Source organism: Neophocaena asiaeorientalis, unplaced genomic scaffold, assembly GCF_003031525.2.
Source record: "Neophocaena asiaeorientalis asiaeorientalis breed wild unplaced genomic scaffold, Neophocaena_asiaeorientalis_V1.1 scaffold174, whole genome shotgun sequence".
NCBI classification, from domain to species: domain Eukaryota; kingdom Metazoa; phylum Chordata; class Mammalia; order Artiodactyla; family Phocoenidae; genus Neophocaena; species Neophocaena asiaeorientalis.
Genome location: NW_020174922.1, coordinates 3,399,269 through 3,411,281, shown reverse-complemented (window position 1 = coordinate 3,411,281; position 12,013 = coordinate 3,399,269). Strand labels below are relative to the sequence as shown.

At 38.4% G+C, this 12,013-nt stretch overlaps 1 protein-coding gene across 1 annotated transcript in view; it reads right to left on the bottom strand.

Annotated features, from left to right (window-relative positions):
- Positions 1 to 12,013, bottom strand: part of CCDC171 (coiled-coil domain containing 171) — a 336,015-nt gene that overhangs the window by 163,220 nt on the left and 160,782 nt on the right. The window contains 2 exon segments of the mRNA XM_024760469.1: positions 4,305 to 4,421; positions 5,259 to 5,763. Coding sequence (XP_024616237.1) covers positions 4,305 to 4,421; positions 5,259 to 5,763 — 622 coding nt within the window.

Below are 12,013 nucleotides of genomic sequence, written 5' to 3'. Positions count from 1 at the left end.
CCTGTTTTCTTGTATAATGGAGGTAGTAGAAGTGGAAGTAATTTGAAAAAAAAAGAACAAACAAAAACAATCCTCTCTACTGCAGATGTTGATTAGCTGATTCATTCCATGCACAAACTCTCCCTTCTCTTTTGTCAATCTCCAGGTAGTCATCTAGGGAGAATCATGTGAATGATTCAGCTCAGGCCAATGAAACAAGCTCAGGCCAGGCCAATGAAACAACAGCAAAAGTCTGCTGGGGAAGCTTTTGGGAAAGCTTTTGCCTTCCTGATATAAAGGGATATATTCAGCAACACGTGTCTTCATATTTTTAACAATTTTCTTGAGATATAATTCACACACAATATAACTTACCCATTTAAAGTGTACAAATCCATGGTTTTTAATATAATCACAGTTATGCAGTCGTCACCACAAGCAATTTTATAAAATTTTAGTCACCCCCAAAAGAAACTCCATATCTATTAGCAGCCACTTCCCATAACCCCCAACCCCTCCCCAGCCTTAGGCAGCCCCTAATGTACTTTCTGTCTCTAGATTTGCCTAATCTGCATATTCCAAATAAATGGAATAATATGGTATGTGATTTCAAATAAATGGAATCATATTATATACAATCTTTTGTGATGTAGCATATGGCTTTCATATTTCATCCATGTTGTAGCAAGCATCAGTACTTCATTACTCTTTATGGCCCAATTATATTTTATTGTTTGGATATCTGTCCATTACCCATTTATCAGTTGATGGACATTTGAGTTTGCTTCCATTTCTTGACTATGCATTATGCTGCAGTAAACATTCATGCACAAGTTTTTGTACATATATGTCTTCATTTCTCTTGGATATATACCTAGAAGGGGAATTGCTTGTTCAAATGATAACTCTATGTTTAATATTTTGAGGAAATGCCACTCGTTCCCAAAGCAGCTATAACATTTTTTATTCTCACCAGCAATGTATGAATGTCTTCACATTGTGTCCCTCCCTTCTCCTTCCTGCACAAATACAATCCTGATGCCTAAAAGCAGAGTGACCAGCTTAAAACTAGGAGGCATAAACACGAAGATGCTAATGGCTTAGCAGAAAGACATAGTCTGGATTTCTACCTACCTCCAGACTTACTATTTGGGAGGAAAAAAAAAAAACCTTATATGAGTAAGCTACTCTAAGTGGGAGTCTTCTATTAGGTACAAAGAAAGAAAACCTGTGATGCCCCCAAACATCCAATGTCATTATATTCAGAGGAAGAAATTTCTTCCTGATCTTTATATGTATACTAATTTATAACAGAACCATGTTTTAACAAGTTGAAGCTGTATGAGACGTGTAAATGGTCTTGAAATTTTAAGATAAACTAATGTATTTTCATTTTATTTACTCTAAATTTTTATGAAATTTCTTCATTATTATTCAGTTAATGCAATAAATCTTAATAAAGACCGACATCTGAACTAAGAAAAGTACGTGAAAGAGTAAACAAAGGCATTCTAAGCACTTTACAAATGAACTCATTTAGTCCTCTAAACTCTGAGCTAGGTAAAACTTACTATTCCCACTCTACAAATAAAGAAACTGGGAAGCAGAGTTTAAATAACTTGCCCATGTCATGTGGCTAGCATCAGAGTCAGTATTCAAAGTCAGGCAGAATACCTGCTTAACCCTACACTGTGTTGCCTCCACTGTACAGCAATTTAGCAATTTTAGAACAGAAAATTAATCATTAGTAGTCTAAAAATGTATACAGGTAGGTGTGTGTGTATTCATGTTCATTAATGCTAAATGCTACTTTCATGGTGAGATGGGTGGTAAGGGAACAATATTTTTTAGCACCCAGTATGTACCAGATACCGTACAAAATATTCAACAAGCATTATCTCATTATTTCCTCATAACAATGGGGAAGACGATACCATCTTCATTTATGGGAAAAGAGTGTGAGGCCCAGTAAAGTTAAGTAACTTGCCCAATTTCACACAACTAATAAGTAGCAATGCTGAATATAATATCAAGTCTGTCTTATTCAAAGCAATGCTCTTTCTACTACACAATAATGATCACCTATTTAGATTTTTCAGACACTTAAACTATAAACTCAACATGACTGTATAAACTGTTATGGCTTTACATTTATTACCCTTATCTGTTGATAATCACTCATAGACTTTGAAAATATTTCCCCACCTTTTCTGCTAAAATATCTAAAATTTCTACTAGGATACATTTAAAATTGAAAACACAATTGCCTAGATAACAATACATTAACCCTTCATCATGTTTTGAAAGAATTATTCTATAAGCCCAGCTAGTCACTGGAGAAGATCCACACTGATCATTTTTGTACTAGTTCAGTAACAATTATCTATCTGCCTGGACCGTATCCTTTTAGGCTTGCCTAAAAATAAGTTTTCCTGAACTTGCTATTTCCTCAAGCTAGAGGCATACCAGGTTCTAACATCAAAGACAGCTTGTTCCTAGAGATAGGCAGGCACTTAAAACACCACTCTTGGTCTACCTTCTGCTTCACAGGTCTTACCTACACATATTTTTATCAGGGTCTGAATAAAAATTTTGTCAATATTTTAACTTAAAAATGTTACAAGGGGCTACTTTTAGAAAATGTGCTCAGGGGAAATCGCTGCCTACTTTCATAAATCAACAATCTGATCCCATGGCAATGATCTACCCTTTCCCCCACTACTTCCCAATATGGTTAGAGTAGACAATATATTTTATCCATAAGTCAGACCTGCTAGGCATGGATTTACTTTCTCACCTCTTGAATGTCCCTTCTTCCCATTCTATGCTTATTCCCACCTCTACATCTCTGCTTAAGCTATACCCTGCAGCTGAATGCCAGCTCTCCTCTCTAACTTACTGTCATTCTAGGCCCAACTAAATCACTAGTCCCTGAAGCCTTCCCAATACTCATAAGCCCACATTGAGCTTTACCTTCTGCGTATTCTCACATTTAAAGCCTGTACTTTCTCATCCAATCCTTGATTACATTCTGCCTAAGTTGTTCATGAGTTGTCGCTCTTATTCTTATGACCATTATGTATATTTTCTAGAAGATCGATCAAGTCACATCTTTTTCTTTCATCTCCTCAAGCATATAGCACAGTGATTAAAAAATGCATTAAATAAAGTAATAATATAAATAAGATGATAGCTTAAGAAGCCAATCTACTTTTAGGTCCACATACCTGAAAAAATATGACTAACAAAAATCATCTGTTTATTAAACTAAACCCAAAAATTTATTAAGTTCTTTCAAGAATGTTACAATTTCGCTTTGAAGTTATAATACCAACATTCTTAAAATATATTTATTTGCACTTTTATTTCAGACTCCAAACCCAGTATGTTGAGATTTTGCCGATACATTAAAATATGCATATTTCTTACCAACATTTATGGCCACAACCTAAAAATAATCTTTGGATCATAAGTTTTGTACTATAAGAGCCTAGTTTACCTGTTTGAAATCACAATACATGATCTATATTTACACAACAGAATTGTCTGAAGAATTAAATTACATCCCAAATTATCATTTCATTAATACTTAGAATATTTCATTACGCAGGCAAGTATTAACAAGTCTACTATACATTTTTTTCTATTAATGTGTCTGAAACGACCATAATTAGTCCAATGACATAGCTTAAGCAGTAGGTAACTGTATGTTACTCTTTAAGTGTGGAGAAATTAGTTTTCATTGAACCTTTCACACAAACATGCCATGCAATCTGAGTCATGAAAAAATAAACTGGCATTTTAGACCTTTGGAAATCACTGGTTATAGGTGGCTTCACACCTAGTGGAAAGGAGCAGACTATTTAAATTAACTCTATTTAAAATTAAATAGAAAAAATAAAAACATGTTGCCAAATGAGAGAGACAAATTTTCTACTGATTCAGTTATTATTTGGATTTCTAAAGCACATGGCCAGAAACAGAAGAAAGATTCAAACATTTGAAAGAATATTACCAGTAGTACTTAATTAAAAAGCTACTGATGAGTTTTCCATAGGAAAAGCATATCACAAAGGAAAAAAAAAAGGTGAATGTATTCACCAAGAAGTGTCATTTAATTTCCCCATAAAGACAAAATTAACATCAAAAATTACATTAATTCACTACTTCATTAAATACAGATTTAGTAATCTCTCTGTACCTGAATAAAAGAAAGATAAATACATTTTCTTCCTTGAAGGTTTATTAGAATTTGTACCATAAAGAATTTCTGGACATTTTCTTTTTAAATGTATTTTGCAAGGACATAAAAAGGGGAATCATACCTGTTTTACTAATAGCTTCCTGTAACTCAGCCATAGAACTGATTATTGCAGCAAGAAGGTCAGAACTGGTGAGCCAACTGAGAGTTTGCAAACAACGTAACTGCTCCTTTTGATGTTCTGCAGAAACATAAAAAAATCCATTATGCAATTCTACAAAAATTTATTAAAATCCATTTTAAAATTATGGCAATATTTAGCTATTTAAGAAGTAGATCAAAATTTGTATGTAGAACTTCACCTAGTGCAGAGAAGTCTACAATAGATGTGAGATTTTATTGACTTTATTTACGGTTCAATTTTTCCATATAAGAGAAGTCAAAGAATGTATTTGATCATGAAACAAACAGGCATTTTATTAACTCCTCTCTATAGATAATGGTAACTGACATCATAAAAGAAAAGGGAGAAGGAAATTTTATTTAGCTCTACTTACTTAATAGCTTGCTTTTCAAAAGTTAAAAACTGAAATAATTGTTTCCTCAGAATAGTCAAGCATTCAAAAAAGTTAGCTATAAAACTTACATTAGTTTCATTTTCATTCAATTCTTCAACAGATTTTTAACTCTGATCATTTTATTCTAATTCAAAGAAAGTGAAAGTAAATTATGCTAATTAATTTTAAATAGGGCAGAGTTTCTGGATTGACTTTATTGAAAAATCGCTGTACAAACTTTTCAATTTACTGTCAAAAGAGCATTCAAATATAATAAAGCTAGACAAAGTTGAAATCATATATATTTGCTACTTTCTTTATATTTTAATGTTTATAACAAAAAATTAAAGCCTAATTTATAAATACACACTTATTCATACACACATACATATCTACATATGTATGTACATATGTTACATGATTTGACATTGTAAATGATTTTTTTATGTTTTTGCCCAACATATTCACTTCGTATGTCACTTACATTCGACTCAGATTTTTAAAAGCACAAATTATCTTACTTGGAAATTTATGCTTGTCTTTGGGCTCTCCTGTACACACTAACATGCCTATGCCTTCTTTGAAACTCTCCATCCAGGTAAAAAGAGAGGCACACGACTGGCCCAAAATCTTGAGTCTGTTTGCTGCCAAAATTGCAATAACACCTTTCCGGAATACACATATTAATCCTTTGAATGCTTTTTTCTTCATCTTGGCTTCCTCTTGCTTCTTTTCCTCTACAATCGACAAAGCCTGGGCTAGAGTTCTAACTTCCAATTTTAACAACTCAAAGGTGTTGACCTGCTCCTGGAGAAAATCTCTCTGTGTAGATAAGGCAGATGATCGGCTATACAGAGGATATAAGGCACCAGCCATCAATGCGCAGGCCGCCAGCAAGGATGTTTGTTCCCTTTTAGTCTGGGATAACAAGTTTTTGAAATGTGTGTTTTCAACAACCAATTGTTCATGTGACTTCTCAATACGGTTCAACTTTTCCATATTTTTTTCAGCAATTTCTTGAAATTTCTATAAGAAAAGTCAAATAATATATTTGATCATGAAACAGGCATTTTATTAACTCCTCTTTTAAAAAAGAAAAACTTTTGCTGACAACTATTTCTTTTTCTTCGAAAGATCTATGTTCTAAAATATCCAAAAAATACATATGATAGAGCAACAGTGGGCCAAACAGCTTAGAAATGTGCACATTAATTTTTAAACCCCTTATATGGAAGCTTTACACAAAGCAGAGCACATGCATTTACAAATACTTTGTAAATTTCCTGTATACTTATGCATAAATACACATATTCAGAAAAAGAAAATTTCTTCTCTTCCATTCCTCAGTAACATGTATTTCCTACTTTTAAACAGAAATCACATCAGCATTAGAGGCTTTTCTCTATGTAAAAAGACAACTTTTTGTCAAAATAGCAAAGGGTTAAATAAATAATACAATACACAGCATCTGACTATCTGCCATTTACTAGACGAGAGGAGACTGATTCTCAGAGCATACTCTCTTATTTCAGTTTCTTCCTCCCCAAGACAGAAAGCTGTACAAAGTACAGCTCCAGTGCTGGGAGTAAATACTAACTGTGGGCTGGGCCTCAGCAGCTCTCTGGTCCTTTTTTCCTGATCAAGATACTTATAATTCAAAACTTAATATGCAACACACAGAAATTTTAACTGCAGGCACTGGATTTTAATCACTAGAAAATAAACTAGCTCTCCTCATGAAATCTTATACCTAATCATTAAGGAACTGTTGAAATAGAGTAAATTTAGAAGATAACAGATGCCAATTTCTTTTACTGATGCATTTATCATTCGATAAACATTTACTGATTGCTCACTAAATTCCACACGCTAGGAAAACAGACAAATAAATCAATGATTGTGGTATAATGCTGTGATGGAGCTATGCTAGATTGCCAGAGATGCACAAAAGGATGTTTATACCAAATGACGTTGACTGGCTTTTGGAGGAATATGGCAAAGGACAAGTGGGAGTGTGATGTGTAATAGAAAGAACAACAACAAAAAACACTCAACTCCACCAATAAGGAGGCTAGCCAATAGCTACCCTTGTAATAAAATTTAATCTAATCTAGTCCATGGTGATTTAACAGCTTTAGCTGAATCTTTACTTAACCAAATAAGCTGCCCTGGCTTGTCCACGGACTTCGTTCTTTTTAAAACAGGCCAAGGGAGTTCAATTTGAATAAAGGGGTCAGTCAGAGACAGAGAAAAATCATGCTCTATATAAAGTGAAGTAGTATCTTCATTATGAGAGAATCCTTTTTGGGGGCATTAAGGAAAATATTTCTCTTTGTATTATTGGTTCAGGTCACACTCCGTCTGAAATTTAACAATGGTCCTTGGGAAAGGTTTACAGTTAGTGTCTGATTCAAGAGTTATCCACGAACAACTAGAACAATCAGAGGCATTTCCAAAATTTACATTGGCAGGAAGACTTCAAAGGTGTTCAGACTTAGAGAAAATCATACAAACTCTTAACTACCCTGCAAGATTTGGGTGTCAAAGCCTACCGTGGACAATGTTGACAGGAAGTAGACAAAAGGATTCAAACTTGTCGAAACACATGGCTGAGGAAAGTAACCCCCGGACCAAAACCAGTCCTGAGGCTAGGGGATGAGGTTCCCAAAGGTGCACGGTGAGTAGAAGGAGGCGCTCAGAAGTACAACCCTGAATACAAACGAGTAAAGAAAGTATACAAGAGGCCACTTCTTGAATGCTTTCCCTTGGGCAGGAGGGAAATTGGACTTAGTCTTGGTTTTAAATGTTTCTCTGCTGTACTTTAATTTCCTTTATTTACTCCAACTATTCTCTGAAGTCTGATCCAGCCGTACCTGTGGTGGTACTGTGAGAAATAAATGAATGGGGAAATAAGGGAATTGTAGCTTGCTCCAACCACATCTCTACTGATAGCCAAGTTGTGGCAGCAGTAGTTTATCAATGGGCCTGTGCCCCAGAGCTCCATATAAAGACCACTAGTAAAGGTCATGGTGTTCCACTGGGAGCAGCTGGAAGATGGAAGAAACTCTGAGAGCCAAGTAGACGGCTTAGAAGCAGATGTACAACAGCCTTTATGAAAAGGGAAAACTGACACAAGTTACAGCTAGAAAAAGCAGGAAGACTAGCATATAGCAAAGGAAGAGCCAGAAAATAGAGTAATGTGTTCTAAGGAAGTATAAATAATTCAGAATGTCTGAAGAGGAAAATGATGGAAATTTGAGAAGTCTGTAGATAATAAATGATTAAGCTAAAGAATTTAAACTTTACCCAGAAAGCTATGAGAAACCATAAAAACTTGGGACAGTTGCTAAGCTTTAGTAAATGGATGGGAAAATTGGAAACATTAATAAAGACTGCCTGGGATAGCAGCAGAGTCGCAGGGAGTAGAGGGAGCAAATGGAAATTACAAAGTTTAATTCCATATTCTCTCCAAAATCAACTCCACCAGTTCATTTAGAGAAAAAAAGGAAAATTATAGAAAATCTAGGATAAAAGAGATGCACTGGTCATACCTAAGTAATGGAAATAAAAATGAACCTAATCAGGGTGGACCTGAGCGTCCTGAGGGGAAATGGCGAAAAGGAGGCGCGGGGTCTGGCTGGAGCGTCAGCGTCCCTCCTCCTGACTGCGGGGAAAGCAGCTTAAAACTCATCCCTAGGCTCTCAAGCCCCTTATTCAGCCAAGTCCCTCTGAGCTCCTTCCTCCCTGAGCTAAAGTACCAGGGGGCACGGGACAGGGGAGGGGACTGGCGCAGTTAATGGGGAACATCAAAAGATGATTGTTAACTAAGGAAAACCAGCGATCCCAAGATCACTCATCCTGGGTTAAGCCAGCTGCCATGTCATGAGGACACTCAAGCAGCCCTAAGGAGAGATCCATGTGGGAAGGAACTGAGGCTGCCTACCTACAACCACAAGTTGCCAGGTTGCCACCTGCTAAAGAAGAGGATATGTCACCAATACCTGCCATTGGAATTTCTCCCCAGGCACAGTCTGCACAACAGTAGTTCTCCTTGCTTCTGTGTCTGCCCTTTGGAGGATGAGGCTATCTAAGAGTCTTGTGCAGAGGACCTTCAAGATGGCGGAAGAGTAAGACGTGGAGATCACCTTCCTCCACACAAATACATCAGAAATACATCTACATGCGGAACAACTCCTACAGAACACCTACTGAACGCTGGCAGAAGACCTCAGACCTCCCAAAAGGCAAGAAACTCCCCACGTACATGGGTAGGGCAAAAGAAAAAGGAATAAAGAGAGAAAAAAGGATAGGGACGGAACCTGCAACAGTGGGAAGGAACTGTGAAGGAGGAAAGGTTTCCACACACTAGGAAGCCCCTTCGCGGGAGGAGACTGCGGGGGGTGGAGCGGGGGATGCTTCGGAGCCGTGGAGGAGAGCACAGCAACAGGGGTGCAGAGGGCAAAGCGGGGAGATTCCCGCACAGAGGATCGGTGCCGACCAGCACTCACCAGCCCGAGAGGCTTATCTGCTCACCTGCCAGGGCGGGCGGGACTGCGAGCTGAGGCTCCAGCTTCCGTCGGATCCCAGGGAGAGGACTGAGGTTGGCGGTCCTGAAGGACCTTCACAGCCTGAAGGAGGCTAGCGCGCCACAGCTAGCCGGGAGGGAGTCCGGGAAAAAGTCTGGAGTTGCCTAAGAGGCAAGAGACTTTTTCTTCCCTATCTGTTTCCTGATGCGCGAGGAGAGGGGATTAAGAGCGCTGCTTAAAGGAGCTCCAGAGACCAGCGCGAGCCGCGGCTATCAGCGCAGACCCCAGGGACGCACATGAGACGCTAAGGCTGTTGCTGCCGCCACCAAGAAGCCTGTGAGCAAGCACAGGTCACTCTCCACACCTCCTCTCCCGGGAGCCTGTGCAGCCTGCCACTTCCAGGGTCCCGTGATCCAGGGACAACTCCCCCGGGAAAACACACGGCGAGCCTCAGCCTGGTGCAACGTCACGCCACAGGCTCATCCCGCATCCGTACCCCTCCCTCCCCCCGGCCTGAGTGAGCCATAGCCCCCGAACCAGCGGCTCCTTTAACCCCGTCCTGTCTGAGAGAAAAACAGACGCCCTCAAGCGACCTACACGCAGAGTGGGGCCAAATCCAAAGCTGAGCCCCTGGGAGCTGTGCGAACAAAGAAGAGAAACGGAAATCCCTCCCAGCAGCCTCAGGAGCAGCGGATTAAATCTCCACAATCAGCTTGATGTACCCTGCATCTGTGGAATACCTGAATAGACGATGAATTATCCCAAACTGAGGAGGTGGACTTTGGGAACAACAATATATATATATTTTTTCCCTTTTTCTCTTTTTGTGAGTATATATGTGTATGCTTTTGTGTGTGATTTTGTCTGTATAGCTTTGCTTTTACCATTTTTCCTAGGGTTCTGTCTCTCCAGGTTTTTTTGTTTGTTTTTTTTTTAGTATAGTTTTTAGCACTTGTTATCATTCGTGGATTTCTTTTCTGATTTGGTTGCTGTCTTCTTTCTTTCCTTTTTTAATACTTAAAAAAATTTTTTAATAATTATTTTTTATCTTAATAACATTATTTTATTTTATTTTACCGTCTTCTTTCTTTCTTTTTTTTCTCCCCTTTAATCTGAGCCATGTGGATGACAGGCTCTTGGTGCCTCAGACAGGCATCAGGGCTGTGCCTCTGAGGTGGGAGAGCCAAGTTCAGGACACGGGTCCACAACAGACCTCCCAGCTCCATGTAATATCAAATGGCGAAAATCTCCCAGAGATCTCCATCTCAATACCAAGACCCAGCTCCACTCAACAATCAGCAAGCTACAGTGCTGGACACCCTATGCCAAACAACTAGCAAGACAGGAACACAACCCCATCCATGAGCAGACAGGCTGCCTAAAATCATAATAAGGCCACAGACACCCCAAAACACACCACCAGACGTGGACCTGACACCAGAAAGACAAGATGCAGCCTCATCCACCAGAACACAGGCACTAGTCCCCTCCACCAGGAAGCCTACACAACCCATTAAACCAGCCTTAGCCACTGGGGACAGACACCAAAAACAACGAGAACTACGAACCTGCAGCCAGAGAAAAGGAGACCCCAAACACAGTAAGCTAAGCAAAATGAGAAGAAATAAACTCTTACAAAATATAGCAGAGGGAGGAACACTCCCAAACTCATTCTACAAGGTCACCATCACCCTGATACCAAAAACAGACAAAGATGTCACAAAGAAAGAAAACTACAGGCCAACATCTCTGATGAAGATAGATGCAAAATTCCTCAACAAAAGACTAGCAAACAGAATTCAACAGCACATTATAAGGATCATAAACCATGATCAAGTGGGGTTTATCCCAGGGATTCAAGGATTCTTCAATATACACAAATCAATCAATGTGATAACACCACATTAACCAATTGAAGGAGAAAAACCATATGATCATCTCAATAGATGCAGAGAAAGCTTTGGACAAAATTCAACACCCAATTATGATAAAAACCCACCAGAAAGTAGGCATAGAGGGAACTTACCTCAACATAATAAAGGCCATATATGACAAACCCACAGCCAACAATGTCCTTAATGGTGAAAAACCGAAGCCATTTCCACTAAGATCAGGAACAAGACAAGGTTGCCCACTCTAACCACTATTATTCAACAATAGTTTTGGAAGTTTTAGCCACAGCAACCAGAAAAGAAAAAGAAATAAAAGGAATCCAAATCAGAAAAGAAGAAGTAAAGCTGTCAATGTTTTCAGATGACATGATACTATACATAGAGAATCCTAAGGATGCTAGAGTTAATCAATGAATTTGGTAAAGTAGCAGGATACAAAATTAATGCACAGAAATCTCTTGCATTCCTATACACTAATGATGAAAAATCTGACAGTGAAATTAAGAAAATTCTCCCATTTACCATTGCAACAAAAAGAAAAAAGTATCTAGGAATAAACCTACCTAAGAGGACAAAAGATGTCATACAGAGTGAAGTAAGTCAGAAAGAGAAAAACAAATACCATATGCTAACACATAGGTATGGCATCTAAAAATAAAGGTCATGAAGAACCTAGGGGCAAGTCGGGAGTAAAGACACAGACTACTAGAGAATGGACTTGAGGATACGGAGAGGGGGAAGGGTAAGCTGGGACAAAGAGAGAGTGGCATGGACATATATATACTACCAAACGTAAAACAGATAGCTAGTGGGAAGCAGCTGCATAGCACAGGAAGATCAGCTTGGTGCCTTGTGACT